Source organism: Cannabis sativa, chromosome 1, assembly GCF_029168945.1.
Source record: "Cannabis sativa cultivar Pink pepper isolate KNU-18-1 chromosome 1, ASM2916894v1, whole genome shotgun sequence".
NCBI classification, from domain to species: domain Eukaryota; kingdom Viridiplantae; phylum Streptophyta; class Magnoliopsida; order Rosales; family Cannabaceae; genus Cannabis; species Cannabis sativa.
The window spans coordinates 6,034,328-6,049,715 of NC_083601.1; the positions used below are offsets into that span (position 1 = coordinate 6,034,328).

The 15,388-nt window shown below is 34.5% G+C and overlaps 2 protein-coding genes across 4 annotated transcripts; one reads left to right on the forward strand and one right to left on the reverse strand.

Moving 5' to 3' along the window:
- The first annotated feature begins 4,736 nt into the window (after positions 1-4,736).
- LOC115706156 (pentatricopeptide repeat-containing protein At5g25630) lies at positions 4,737-8,323 on the forward strand. Of its 2 annotated transcripts, none has more exons than XM_061103067.1 (4): positions 4,737-4,902; positions 5,657-5,819; positions 6,108-7,019; positions 7,114-8,323. In XM_061103067.1, the coding sequence occupies exons 2-4, from the start codon at positions 5,757-5,759 to the stop codon at positions 7,999-8,001; spliced, it is 1,863 nt and encodes a 620-aa protein (XP_060959050.1). In that variant the 5' UTR covers positions 4,737-4,902; positions 5,657-5,756; the 3' UTR covers positions 8,002-8,323. The 2 variants fall into 2 exon arrangements, with proteins under 2 accessions (XP_060959050.1, XP_060959045.1); XM_061103062.1 differs by having other exon boundaries at positions 4,738-4,902; positions 5,540-5,819.
- Positions 8,324-8,956: 633 nt separating this feature from the next.
- LOC115704898 (large ribosomal subunit protein eL8y) lies at positions 8,957-11,244 on the reverse strand. Of its 2 annotated transcripts, XM_030632111.2 has the most exons (7): positions 11,050-11,244; positions 10,929-10,976; positions 10,617-10,818; positions 9,880-10,049; positions 9,631-9,759; positions 9,442-9,534; positions 8,957-9,352 (listed from the first exon to the last, which is right to left on the reverse strand). In XM_030632111.2, the coding sequence occupies exons 1-7, from the start codon at positions 11,050-11,052 to the stop codon at positions 9,221-9,223; spliced, it is 777 nt and encodes a 258-aa protein (XP_030487971.2). In that variant the 5' UTR covers positions 11,053-11,244; the 3' UTR covers positions 8,957-9,220. The 2 variants fall into 2 exon arrangements, with proteins under 2 accessions (XP_030487971.2, XP_060959058.1); XM_061103075.1 differs by lacking the exon at positions 11,050-11,244 and having other exon boundaries at positions 10,929-10,982.
- Between the last annotated feature and the right edge of the window lie 4,144 nt (positions 11,245-15,388).

Consider the following 15,388-nt stretch of genomic DNA (forward strand, 5'->3'; position numbering starts at 1 on the left):
CTAAAACAAGAAAAAAGACTGCAAACCGCAGTCAATCTTTATTGGAAATTATCCACACGGACATCGGTGGTCCTTATTCCACCACGTTGTGCGTAAACAAGTATTTTATCACTTTTATCGATGATTTTTCTCGTTATGGATTCACCTATTTAATTAAAGAAAAATCTGACGCCCTTGATAAACTCAAAATTTTTCGAAATGAGGTTGAGAAACAATTAGGAAGAGTCATCAAAGTTGTTCATTCTGATCGTGGAGGAGAATATTATGGTCGTTATACAGAATCTGGACAACACATGGGGCTTTTTGCAGAGTACTTACAAGAAAATGGTATAGTTGCTCAATACACTATGCCTGGTTCACCTGAGCAAAATGGCGTTGCTGAAAGGAGAAATCGCACTCTCATGGATATGGTTAGAAGTATGATGAGTAGAACAAATCTTCCAGAGTTTTTATGGGGTGAAGCACTTATGACTGCAACTTATATTTTAAATCGTGTTCCCGGTAAATCTGCTCCCAAGACCCCTTTTGAGTTGTGGACCGGGCGGAAGCCTAGTCTAAATCATCTTCGTGTATGGGGTTGTCCAAAGTGAAGTAAAGATTTATGATCCTAATTTGAAAAAGTTAGATCCGAGAACAAATCGCCGTTATTTCATTGGTTATCCAATGCGCTCAAAAGGCTATCGCTTTTCTTGTCCCACTCGTGGTACGCGAATTGTTGAATCTCGCATCGCTAAATTTCGGAATTTGATGTTGCAAAAAATTCCTTCAACATCTCTTGAAATGGGGAGTCCTCTAAAGGAATTTGTATTCCTATGTCATTTTCAAGAGATGATAATAGTAGTCTTCATCCTACTCCAGTTGGTAATGCTCCCATTGTTGATGAATACATTGCTCCCGATATCGAAGATGATGAAGGTCCTATTATTGATGAAGGGCCTATTAATGATGAAGCTCCTATTGTTAATGAGAATCCTGTTATTGAAGAAATTCCAGTTGTGGAAGATGTTATTCAAAACAATGATCAACAAAGAGAAGTTATTCCAGAAGTACCTCCTCTAAGAAGATCTCAGAGACAAAAGAAGTCAACAAAGTGTCATGATAATTTTGTTTATCTTGGAGAATATGATATTGATCATTTTGTGGATCCTGTCACTTTTAGTGAAGCACTTAATAGTCCACAATCTTCAAAATGGTTAGCAGCTACGGATGATGAGATCGACTCCATGAAGAAAAATGGTGTATGGGAGCTAGTTTTATTACCTGATGGTTTTAAACCAATAGGTTGTAAGTGGATTTTAAAGGCTAAAAGGGATAAAAAGGGACAGATTGAAAGGTTTAAAGCGCGTTTAGTGGCTAAAGGCTTTACTCAAAGAGAAGGTATTGATTACACTGAAACTTTCTCACCTGTTTCCACTAAAGATTCATTCAGAATTATTATTATGGCCTTAGTTGCGCATTTTGATTTAGAGTTGCATCAAATGGATGTTAAAACTGCTTTTCTGAATGGAGAATTGAATGAGGAAGTCTATATGTCTCAACCTGAAGGCTACAAGGAGAATGGAAAAGAACACTTAGTTTGCAAGTTGAAACGATCCATTTATGGTCTCAAACAGGCATCTCGCCAGTGGTACTTGAAGTTTGACAAGGTTGTGACATCGTTTGGTTTCGTAGAGAACAAGTTTGATCAGTGTATTTATATGAAGATCAGTGGGAGTCGTTATATTTTTCTTGTTCTTTATGTAGATGACATTTTACTTGCCAGCAGTGATTTGTCACTACTAAATGAGACCAAAAATTTTCTGTCTTTCAATTTTGATATGAAAGATCTTGGAGAGGCATCCTATGTTTTGGGGATTGAGATCCATCGTGACAGGAATCGAAAAGTTCTTGGCTTATCTCAAGAAGCTTACATTAATCGTGTGCTCAAAAGGTTCAACATGGATTTATGTAAAGCCGGTTCTGTTCCTATTCTGAAAGAGGACAAGTTCACTAAGCAAAGAATGTCCTAAGAACGACTTGGAAAGAGGAGCAATGAAGAACATCCCTTATGCAAGTGTAGTAGGGAGTTTGATGTATGCTCAGGTTTGCACTCGACCTGACATAGCTTTCGTAGTAAATGTTCTTGGGAGATATTTATCTGATCCTGGCCTTGATCATTGGGTTGCAGCCAAGAAAGTTTTGAGATATTTGCAAAGAACGAAGAGTTTTATGCTTGTGTATAAGCATGTTGACAATCTTCGAGTTGTTGGTTATTCGTATTCGCATTTTGGTGGTTGTGTAGATGATTTAAAGTCAACTTCGGCTATATTTTCACCTTGGCAGTGTCGCTATTTCTTGGAAGAGTGTCAAACGTACTTTGATCACGTCATCTACTATGTATGCCGAGTTTGTTGCATGTTATGGGGCATCTTTGCAAGCTTTGTGGCCGAAGAATTTTATTTCGGAGATACGAGTGGTTGATTCTATTTCCACACCTATGCTAATCTATTGTGATAATAATGCCGCCGTTTTCTTTTCAAAGAATAACAAGATTAGTAGTGCTTCTAAACACATGGAAATAAAGTATCTCACTCGTCGCAGACTTGGTCAAGAAAGGAGACATTGTCATTGAAAATTGCAAGACCGAGTCGATGTTAGCAGATCCTCTAACCAAAGGGTTAAGTGCCGTGTTGTTTAATAAACATGTTGTTAATATGGGCATTTTAGAATCTTTTGATCTTTTGGGTTAGTGGGAGTTTTGTTTTTTTGTTTGTTTTTAGAAATTATTATTTATAATTTTCTGAATAAAGTTATGAACTACATTTGATGTTTCAATATTTTTTATTATTGAATGGATATGTTTTCAATTATGTTTTGTTATATTCTCGAGAATGATTGAATTGAAAGCATGTGGTTCATATTGTTGTGATCATTGTCTTTTAAATTTATTTGCTTATTGACAATGATATGTTGTTGGCTTAATTATTTAAGCAAGTTTAGTGACACTTACTTATTTTAAGTGGTGTATGTTTAATTTCACTGGCTTATTTATTAAGCATCACGGTATCAGTGAAATTGAGGACTGATAAGGATATTATGTTATTTTAAATTGATCACATGTTGAACATAATTCCTTACCACACTACTAGACTTATTGACCATGTCGATTTAATACTTTGGTATTTGTGATTATGAATGTCTTTTGTTGAGCTAAAAACAATATGACTGTCATAGTTCATTATCAAAGGTTAAATTGGACCGGTATGTTGAGATGCTATCAGAGAACTATCATTTTTTTAAAGTGGCCACAAATGTTTTCTTGTTGTTCAACCCATGAGTCGTTTTCAAACAAAATTATTTTGATATATAATATATATGTATTAAAATCAATGTAGCCCAAGTGGGAGAATGTTAGACTTTTATTTGGGCTTACATTAAATTTTATTGGTTTTATTAAAACTTGGGTTGATTGGATAGTTCTTTGCTGTGTTAGCCCATGTTGTTGGTGATCAATTGTTAATGGGCTTAGCATCTGTGAGTAAAGTCTAGGTGAAGCAGAAGTGTGGGCTTTTCTAGTTGACTGAAGCCTTTGATGAGCAGTGCCCGGCCAACTAGGGTTTTGTAGCTAAGTCCCCTCCCTAACTCTATAAATACATATTGTCTCATCACAATTGTATACCTTTTGATAATCAGAGAAAATAAACTGCTTCTGATTTAGAGATCTAGGGAGGAAGACTTAGTTGATAGTATTGCACTATCAAATTGGAGTAACTGCTGTGGATCAATCAGAGATAATTGCTATGGATCAATCAGGTACACATACTCAATTATCATATACTACTATTGTGTTCTATGTTATATACAAATAGATCTTGGGTTAATTGTTAATTTATCTAACATTGCTATCAAAAATGTCATGTCTCAATGCGTCACTCTTGGACTCACCAATGTTTAACTAGATACCGACAGCAAAAATTTAGTTTACAAGCTTAATAATATTTTTTATTTTAAATTTTTCGTTAGATTTAATTCTTGATGATATTAGATCATTTATTTTTATTTTTTTTGTTGTGAGTTTTAATTATTGTCCAAGATCTGTTAATGTTGTTGATTCTATTGCTTAGTTTCCTCTTTCTGGTACAACAAGTATAATTTGGTAGCTTAGTTATCCAAATTATATTAAGGACCTTATTTTGGTTGAAACTTTAAATTAATGAATTTCTATAATTCTCAGCCGCTTTTCGCTCTTAGGTAATGTTCTCTGAAATTATTTTCTCATTAAAAAAATTACAATTTTTACGCTAACATTGATAACTTTAAAACTAAATATTTGTCACTTTAGATCTCCAAAACCAAAGATGATACATGATAAAGATCTTAAAATGGTTTTGACTTGCCTCACTTGAAAATTCATACAATGATCATTTTCAATTCAGTGTAGAAAAAAATTCCACGTTTCTGAGATATTTTTTTTTCCAAGTTCATCCATGAGAAATTAGAATAAATATATTGAGAATTGTTACCAAACTATCTGAAACTCTTTAATCCCACAAATAATAAAATATTTGTAGAATAAAATAATCCCTCCATAAATTAAAAACGCTGAAAACGACACCGTCTCATTCTCATTTCTTTGATATTATTTATTTTTCTCAAAAAAACTGGCTTGGCGAAATCTACTCCACTTGTAACTTTTTCAGGTTTCTTTTAAGAGCCTCAAAAATTATCTTAAAAATCTCTTTTTGATAAATATGTGTGGATAAGAATCTCCGGTGGATTGTCACAACACAAACACATGGCACTAAATTACAATATTACTACTCCCTTCAACTTCATACTCCTCTTCCTCCTCATGCATAACTCGACCACCAACCATGCAACTCCATGGCTCCTTCTAAGCTCTACTACCCCACAGTTTAACAGGTACCAAGAAAATCTCTTCTTTTTCTATTTTTAGAGGATGGTGAAGTTTTCTTTTTCATGCATTGATGTTGGTCAAAGTGAAATCTAGGAACAACCCAGAAGGGATATTGAGTTGAGATTACAAGTCTGACCTCAATTAGTGATTGTCAGAAGATGAGAGTTGGGGTGTTATATGCATTCTTGTTCTGTTAGGCCCTTTTTTGGTTAAAAAATTTGGGCATCATAGTTTATAGCTAAGCCATCTGGAATTTGGGAATGGCTTTTTTCAAGGCTTAAATATAGGATTTGGTGAAATAACTAACTTTCAGAGCTCAAACTTCTGTGAAGATGACCTTCTGAAGTGCCAAATGGCATTCTGTTAGTATCTTCACTGATTACCCTATAGAAATTTAGATTGATTCTACCATTTTTCTTTGTCAATATGTGTGGCTTTAGATATGAAAATGGTTGTGGGAGTTTATATATATATCTGTGGTTTTGCTAAAATACTTGGTAATGTATATTGTGAGTTGTTACTGTAATTGTGTCATAAATGATCAGCTTGCCAAAATGAACTATATTAGTACATTGAGCTTATTCATTGTTTGTTTGTTCCAACTACAAGTGGCATGTTCCTAAGTTCATATGTTCTCCACAGGGTCCATTATGGAGAGTATATCTCTCTAGTTATATCTGCAAAAAATGAATGTTGGGTGAACAAGAATTCCCTGGTATGGTCTTTTTTACTGAAGAATTCTCTGTTGTGGTCTGCCAGCCAAGGTTTGAAGTTTTTCAAGGGAAGAAATTGGTTGACTGAGATTTGGGTGCTGGTGGTAGGAATAGGAGGAATTCTCTGAAAGGGTTAGTGAATTAGCATGGGGAGACACCAAGATGGAACAATCACAAGCAAGGAACTGGCTCAAACTTCTCCAGTTATGGTAAGATTACAGAAACTATCATATAGTTATAACATACTTTTGGCATATGTAAACTAGCTGCTACTGTGTTTCTTCCTTTAGCTTTCTTTAATTTTGGCATAACTTCAAATAGTATGTTTACTGGACACTATTATTGTGTATCTATATGCTGCCTTTTACTAGGCTTGAGCATTAAATTAATGGTGTTAGATTTTGTCCTATCAAGATTTGTTAGATACATAATAACATCATTATTGCATGCCTAGATGCTGCAAATGGTTAAATTCTGATCACTTCTGAACTTTGTAGGAACCAAGTTTGCACAAGAAGGACCAAGTGCAAGTGTTTGCAAATTCTGTAGATTCACATGTTCAATCACGCTGCCTCGTCTGTTTGGGGAACAACAGTTGCCGAACTGTTCGTTCAAGAACAAAACTAATGAGTACTTTGATTGAAAAGAGAAGGCCTCATGAAGTCCAATCCATTTTCAACAGTTTAATAGAAGAAGGACACAGGCCAACTGTAATAACATACACAACACTTATAGGAGCGTTGACCCGCCTTAAGCGATTCAAGTCCATTCCTAGAATCCTTTCTAGACTCAAGGAAAATGATATAAAGCCTGATATAATACTTTTCAATGCAATGATAAATGCTTTCATAGAATCCGGGAAAGTGGATGAAGCCATGAAAATCTTTCAGAAAATGGAGAGTAATGGATGTAGGCCAACAACTAGCACTTTCAACACCCTGATTAAAGGATATAGTATTGCTGGTAAGCCTGAAGAATCTCTAAAACTGCTAGAGATTATGTCAAAGTATGGAAATGTAAAACCCAATGACAGAACCTATAATATTATTATTAGGGCATGGTGTAACAAGAATAATATAGATGAAGCATGGAATGTGGTGTATAAAATGGTTGCATCTGGAATACAACCTGATGTTGTCACTTATAACACCTTAGCAAGAGCTTATGCTGAGAATGGGGAGACATTTAGAGCTGAAATGATGATCTTGGAGATGCAAAAATACAGGGTTCGCCCCAATGAACGAACGTGTGGCATCATAATAAATGGATATTGTAAAGAAGGAAACATGGAAGATGCCTTGAATTTTATGTATAGAATGAAGGAGCTTGGAGTGCATCCAAATCTTGTAATATTCAACTCTCTTATCAAAGGCTTTCTGGATGTTTCAGATACAGATGGAATTGATGAGGTCAGTTTCAAACTCACACTTTTTTTTCCTTCTCTTTATACTTGTCACTGAGAACTTACGACACAATCACTTACTATAAGCATAAAATGAACAGGCATTGTCATTGATGGAAGAATTTGGGGTCAAACCAGATGTTATAACATTTAGCACCATCATGAACGCATGGAGCTCCGTAGGGTGCATGGACAAATGCCAAGCAATCTTCAACGACATGGTTAAGGCCGGCATAGAACCTGACATCCATGCATTCAGCATTCTTGCAAAAGGATATGTGCGTGCTGGTGAGCCTGGGAAGGCCGAGTCCCTTATGTCTTTGATGAGCAAATCTGGCGTGCATCCAAATGTTGTAATCTTCACGACAATGATAAGCGGTTGGTGCAATGCAGGCAGAATGGATCGTGCCATGAGAGTTTACGAGAAAATGTGTGAAATGGATATTTCTCCCAATCTGATAACTTTTGAGACTCTGATATGGGGATATGGAGAAGCAAAACAGCCCTGGAAAGCAGAAGAATTGCTCCAAGCTATGGAAGAAAAGGGCGTTCGCCCAGGAAAGAACACTGTCCGGCTTGTTGCTGAGGCTTGGCGCTCTATTGGTTTACTTGCTGAAGCCCAAAGAATGCTAAATGAAGCAGAAGAAGGCAGGGAACTTGTGCCGAAAAATCCAAGTGAAGATGTACCTATGGAGAGTATGGAAGCAATTTATAAGAAGCAACGTCTGAGGGCTTCTGGTTCTAATATTTTGCAGGTTCCTGGACTGGCTATTGAAAAACCAAATGCTACTAACAGCAGAACCCAAATGGTTTCAAAGGGTTTCGAGTTTTCATCTGATAGCAGACAAAGTGCTGCTAAATCCATTTTTCTTTCTCATTCAAGTTCGTTTAGAGTGCAACCTTTGATTATTTGTAGAAAGCAACTGCAGGGTTTGGCTGGACTACAAGGGAACTTTGTAAATACATGTAGATTGGTCTTTATAAACTGATGGGAGAAAGGAAACACAGGTGGATGCAGTGATCCCATCTTTGATCCAAGATGAAACTCTGTTTTGCCGGAGTTGATTTCATTGATGCTCCTCAAATTCAGAAATCTTGATGATTCTTTACCAAAGTTGTTGATTATTTGACATGCAATGGTGTCAAAATATACATCCAAACCAATTCAGTTGCCAGTAAGTTGCTTCCTGAAATGTATATTGGTGGTAATTCAAAACAGTATGACAGTTTTTGTTGAAATGTCTTACATTATATACTCAACAAGATACAATTTTTACTTTTTCCACTTTTGAATCAAAAACTCTGACCCCAGACCCCATTGGTTTTTTTCATGCTGAGTTACTTATTAAAAAAAAAAACCATTTGTTAAATACTTTTTAGTATGTCATGTGTGATTTCAGACTTTCATATGTCATGCCATTAAGTTGTCCTAAAATAGTAGGACAAACATGGCTGTTCTGAACACTCATCTTCAATGAGAGTTGAAATTATAACTTAAAAAATATTACGTAAGAACTCACCAATTCCATGAAAGCATTTGATGTACATTGGCCATTGGGAATTTGGGATGGCGACCTGGGTAATATACGATCTACTTTGGAAATAAAAGGTAGTAACTCGCTCAAAGTTGAAAGTAGTACAGAAGATGAATCACATAATCTAGTTCAGCATGACCAAACAAATCATATCCATGTTGACATTTTTTTTTTTTTTTGAAAGTAACAAATTTTAGACTACATCAAAGAATTCTGGAGAGATATTCGTTCATAAGCACAAGACACACGAGCAGCTGAAATGAAATGTTTGCAAGAAGATTTGTAAGAACTTCCTATGATAACAATTATAAGTTGTTCCTCTGCTTCTCCAAGTACCATGATGCTGATTATCTCTTTCTCGGCAATAATCTTTTGTAAGATAAGTACGACTTATATAAAACAACACTAATAACGCTTGAAGTCTAATGATCAATCAGTGGCTAATGACAATTATATGAAAAGAAAAGAAAAATCATTTAACCAAAATTCATTAGGTAAATACTTTATATTAAAAGTAAATACCACTAAGGTTCCTTCCTCAAATGAAGAATACCAAAAAAAACTACCCGCACTAAGTAGTACTTCAAACAGCTCCATGGTCCTTTTCACAAAGAAATCAAAAACTACTGACAATATATTTGAGGAAAAATGTCACAACAAGAAATGCTCAGTCTTAATTCATTCTCTGTGCGGCTTCCTTGGCCAAAACTCTTTCCTTGGCTTTTGTTTTTGCTTGTGATTTACTACCCATGATGCCACCGCCCCACTTCTTTCGGAACTCGTCGAATTTGTCATTGAAGTTGGCCTGAAACATAAAAAATACATTTGGGTTAAGATTGACAAAGATACTAGTGAGTTCATCCTTCCAATAAAGAATATGTTTTCTGGATTTACCTTAATAGCCTCAAGGATTTTGCTGAATTCCATCTTATCCTCGTTCTTCACAGTGGTCAAGCACAATGCAGCTGCTGTCTTCTGGTGGACAATCTATCGAAACCAGAATGAAAAAACAAGAGTAATTAGATATTTCCCCCACGAGCAAAGCCCTATGTTATCAAGCATACAGATTAGGTAGATCAATACCGATCCCAAACGGGATTTCCCCTTCACAATGCAGTATGGGATCTCCATCTTTCTGCACAAGGCAGGAAGCCAGACAACCAACTCAATTGGGTCCACATCGTGAGCGATCACTACCAATTGTGCCTTGTTCTGAAAAAAGAAGAAATAATTGGGTTTTTAACTTGTTAGAAAATACTAATGTATTTGAATGCACAGCAACTTTTATTTCAGATATAATAATCAATAAAATATGATGACTAGTTTATCAACCTGCTCAATAAGGTATGTGACGTGGTTTAGCCCGTATTTCACAACAATGGGCTTCTTGGTCTCGGCAGTTTTTCCTTCAGCCTCAGCTTGAGCACGCTCAACTAGACGTTCCTTCTTTTCGGCTTTGTCCTCAGGCCTGTACTTAAGGAGCAACTTGAACAGACTTGTTGCTGCACAACATTATGAGAAATGAAAAACATAAGAATTTTACAAAAAGATTATGCTCAGAGTTAACAAGTTATATTTCAATCTATAAGGTACGATAAGAAAAATAAAGCACTAAAGAGATGAAAAAGAAATGAGTAATTAATATTAAAACATTTCCATTTTTCCAATGGCAAAATTAATTCTAATGTTATGGGATGACAATCACCAGATAGAGTAAATAACATCTGGATCAAATTTTCGTATGATAAAGTCAGAAGACCACTACAAGTAAATAACACAGAAACCAACTTAAAAAGTGCACTAGAATATAGGATAAAAGAAATACATTATCCCACAAAGACAACAATCAAAAAATACTAATTGTTTTATGAGTGATGAACCGTCCAATTATTAATCATTAATAATCAAATGAGGGAACCCAGATTGATTTTATCCTCATGCACTATCACTATCTCATTTCCAGCTCGAGTCTAAAGTCTAAACAAATCAATTAACTCATTTCCAGTCCAAAAAAACTTATCAAATTCATAACTAAGAAAATCAACAAAAATGGTTGTTCTGGATCATACCAAGGTTTTTGTCCAAAGTCTTGGTGAACTGATTCAACTGTGGTGGAACCTTCAACCTCTGCTTAAGGATTCTCTTCTTCCTCTGGAGCTGAACAGCCTTTGGCCATTTGACAAATCTGTGTAAATCCCTCTTTGGTGGCAAAGCTCCTCCAATACCGAACTGCTTGGGACGCTTCTCAAACAGTGGATTCACAACCTTCTCCTGTTAGCCAAATACATAATTAAAATGCGCAACCAAGCAATGTTTCACTCAAAATTTTGAGCTAAAGAATTATATATATAAAAAATACAACTAATGATGCTGAAAATTACAGGCTTCTTCTTCGAGAGGGCCGAGGCCTTTCCGGTCTTCTTTGGAGGCTGCATAACAGTAACGATGGTCAGATTCAAAGTTACAATTTAAGAGACCAAACAGAGATTAATTCAAAGTTACCATCTTTTTTCTTGTTTGAGCTGAGGACGCCGGCGGGGTTGAGTGATGGCTGGGATGAGTGCTTGAGATAGGTTAGGTTTTGTATCAGTGTATATATAGTAAACCCATTAAGCTTATCTCGATTGTGAAATTTTCGGCCCAAAAATTGGGCTACTTTCGTCTCGCATCTACGGCCCAGCCCCAATTTTTGGGCTCCCCACGATAGGGATTTTTTGTTGGGAACTTACAAAAATAAAAGGGAATTTTTCATTATTATACCTCAATTAAAAAATAATTACACAAATCACCACACTCATTTAAATTATACCAATACGTTTATTAATAAAAGAATAATTATCTTTTTTACCCCCTGTACTTATGACACTATACTATTATGCCCCTTAATCTATTCAGCTTGTTATAAATAGTCCTTGTATAATTTTATATGCATACATTTAGTCCTTCTGTTTATTTTGTTTAAAAATACCGTTTGTATTGATGATGTGGTATTATAACAAAGGATAGAGTAGTAATTTCATCTCTTTTTAGAGGGAAAATTGACTATGAGGTGGCATAATAACTGACAATGAAAGATGATTAAAAAATGATTTCATAACCTTTTAAAAAAATTTAATAAAAATAATTTTATTAAAATAATTCCAATCGTTTTTTAGCCGTTCAAATTAGGAAAAGGTGTAAAATTAGGATTCTACAGTATTTGAAGAGATGGATATCACTAGAAAGAACATGGGATTTTTGGAAAATTAAGGTAATGATATTCTATTTTTTGGGATGTTATTTTTCATTTTTTTTTCCTGTGATTGTAATTTTTATGACTTGTAATTTATTTTCCTAATGGTATATAATTTTTCAACTACTATCTATGTATAATGCCACATTATTAATTTAACAGTCAACTTTAGTCAATTTTAACAAAATTAGATAGAAGGATTATACTATTCCAACTGATATATTTTAGGGGGTATTTTTAACTACACTTATAAATTAAGGGGCATCATAGTATAGTGTCATAAGTACAGGGACTAAAAAAGCTAATTATTCTTAATAAAAAAATAGATTTAAAAAGCTCTCGTGAATCCTAAATATATAAGGGATCTATCAAAATACCTTTTTAAGAATGTCTCATTGATTTTTCCTAAAAAATTCAATACTTATTCTTATAATTGAATAGTAGCATTTTTTGATTTTGATTTGTCTTAGAGATATTTAAAATTAGAATTAAAAAAAAATAGAAAAAAAAACCTTTATTTTTATTATTTAAAAAAAAAAACAAACAAACAAACAATAGTATTCAAAAAAGGGGAAATTTGCGGTAAAAGTCCTCAAAAAGTTCAATTTGATACATATAAGTCCCCAACCTCAAAATATAGCGGTAATAGTCCTCAAGGTCATGCTTTTTATTTGTCCGTTAGTCCTATTTTTAACTGTGCCGTTTACTTTTTTTAAATTATCACGTGTCAAAATAGTATTGGTCCAAATTATTATTTTAATTTTAAAAAATAAATAAATAAATATTTTAAAAATAATTTTGTTTTCTTTTTTTCTTTTTTTCTTTTCTTCTTCTCACTGCCAGAAACCCAACACGCCTGAATAGCCACGACCCAAACTTGGGTTGCAATCACAACCCAAATACCCTCAAAGAAAAACCCAGAACGGTCAAAGGTCTAGAACAACCACAAGCTTTTCCCGTCCACCTGCACACACACACACACACACACAATGAACTGAGAACAAATTTGAGCTTAGAGAACTCAAATTTCATGGGTGTTTTTACCGCCACCACCTATCACTGGAGGAGATCTGGGCTCTGATGAGAGAAATAAATGGAAAGGCGAGAGAGAGGACCATTGATGTTGTCTCCGTCTGGGTTCACGACCGCGAAAGTAGCGCCCTTCGAACTTAGCAAAAATGAGAGAGAGATGAGTGAGAAAGAGATCAGAGTGTTGGGGTTTGGGTTCTCGGACAAGAAGGAAACGGATTCGTAATTCGTTTAAGGTGACTGTCGCCAGAGATGGTGGCTCCGGTATGCAAAAACAGAGAGGAATAGTGAGGTCTCTTGGCTGCAGCTGAGAAGGAATAGATTATAATAAATTTAGGGTTTCAGGCGTGGAGGTGGTGGTGCTGCTGGTTTGGGGTTGGTGGGTTTCTGACAGTGAGGATAAGAAGAAGACGAATAAGGCAAAGAAAAGAAAAAAAAAAGAAGAAGAAAAAAAAATATTTTTAAATTATATATTTATTTATTTTAATTTTTTAAAATTAAAATTATAATTTGGACTAATAATATTTCGACACGTGACAATTTTAAAAAAGTAAACGACACAGTTAAAATTAGGACCAACAGACAAATAAAAAGCATGACCTTGAGACTATTACCGCTATTTTTCGAGGTTGGTGACTTATCTGTATTAAATTGAATTTTTTGAGGACTTTTGCCGCAAATTTCCCTTAAAAAAGTATTTAAAGTCACATTACATAACGAAATGGGCTAGTCTAAGAAAATTCAAATACCCGCTAACCCATTCAAATCTGCCAAAATTTTAGAAAGAACAAAGTAAGAACTTCAAATAATTAACTTTTAAATATAGGGATAATTTTACAAATACATAAAAACAACAAACAAATTATGAAAATACGGTTTCATGAAATTTTAAATATTCTTACAAATTTTTTAATTTTATTTACAGAAAATACGGTCTTTTTATGTTGTATTCATATTAATTTGTTGTTGATTTTTTGTTATGTGTATGTTATTTTGATGTTATTTAGATGTTACTTTTTATGTAAATTTCTTGTTATTTTTACGGGAAATCGTAAAAATGTAAGAAAAAAAATTATTAAACGTAAAAATATAATTTTTTTTACAAAAAATGGTGCCTTTATATAATTATCCCTTAAATATATGTATAATAATTAATACCATATATATTTTTTGCTAGAAAGAATACCATATATATAAATATAGAACACTTCTCAATGGGTATTGCCCATTGATGGTTATTAAAAAAAATTAACTATAAATATTTATTTTAAAAATAATAAATTATTAGATTTTAATCCAATGGCGAATAATAAAAGAGAATTTTTAATATCTATGCTTAGTTTAGCTACTTAAATAAAAAAGTATCAAAAATATTTATTTTCATACTATATCAAAAATATATTTAGATAGACAATATTTAAGTCAAGCCCAACTTTTTTTTTTTTGCTGAAAAACTTTAAATCTTATTTTTTTTTTCAACTGATGGAACAACACCAACCCATATAATATAAAAATGAGAGATTAAACTAATAAGATAGAAAAATTAAGCTTAAAAACTAAAAATTACCCATTTATGGATAATACTCATTACGAGTGCACCCATATAAATATATATATATTTTGACGCGGTGATCAAAATCACACATGATTAACAAAGCAGCAATCCACAATCGGCGGCGGCACCTCCTCGAACCAGGATAGCTCATCGTCTAACCGAATGACAAGTTTTGCCAAACCATGTGCTACAGAATTCGCATCTCGAGCCACATGGGACAAAACTGTCCCCAAAAGTTTAGACAATAAAGCTATGACATCCTCAAGTAGCACACCCAGCTCATTAAAGAAGACCATTCCTTTATTTACAGCTGTGACCAGAGACAACGAATCAGAAAAAACTTCTTTAATTGGGATTCCGCATGAAAGAGCCCAATTAAGTCTAACTAAAAGTGTCAAGGTCTCGGCTTGTAAAACAGAAATACGACCTGAAAACACAATAAAACCAGAAACTCCACAATGACATGATATAAGTAGATACTATAGACATAAACTACAACGAAAAACAAAACCCAAATTAACGATGAAACTAAGAAAATAAAGAAAAGACAAAGGAAAAACTAGCCAAAGCGATAACCCTATGACTAGTGAAAGAAACCATAAACACCCAATACAAAACATTTTCCTCAAAATGAGCAATCCACATAAGGCTTGACACAAAGATACATATGTGCTCAAAAATTGTATTACCAATGGCTATGTAACGTCCCCGCTTCAAGCCTCCATTGGGCCCTTACACCCACGGAATGAATGGCTCTTATACACGAGTACGTCACTCTTTTGTAACGTCCCCGCTTCAAGCCTCCATTGGGTCCTTACACCCACGGAATAAATGGCTCTTATACACGAGTACGTCACTCTGGGTGCTTCATGGACTGATGACTGACCCTACAGACCAACACGAGTGTTTTCAGTGTGCTTTGTCCTCACTCACACGCTTCCTGGGAAAACTTCCCAGGAGGTCACCCATCCTAAAATTGCTCCAGGTCAAGCACGCTTAATTGTGGAGTTCTTTCGTGATGGGCT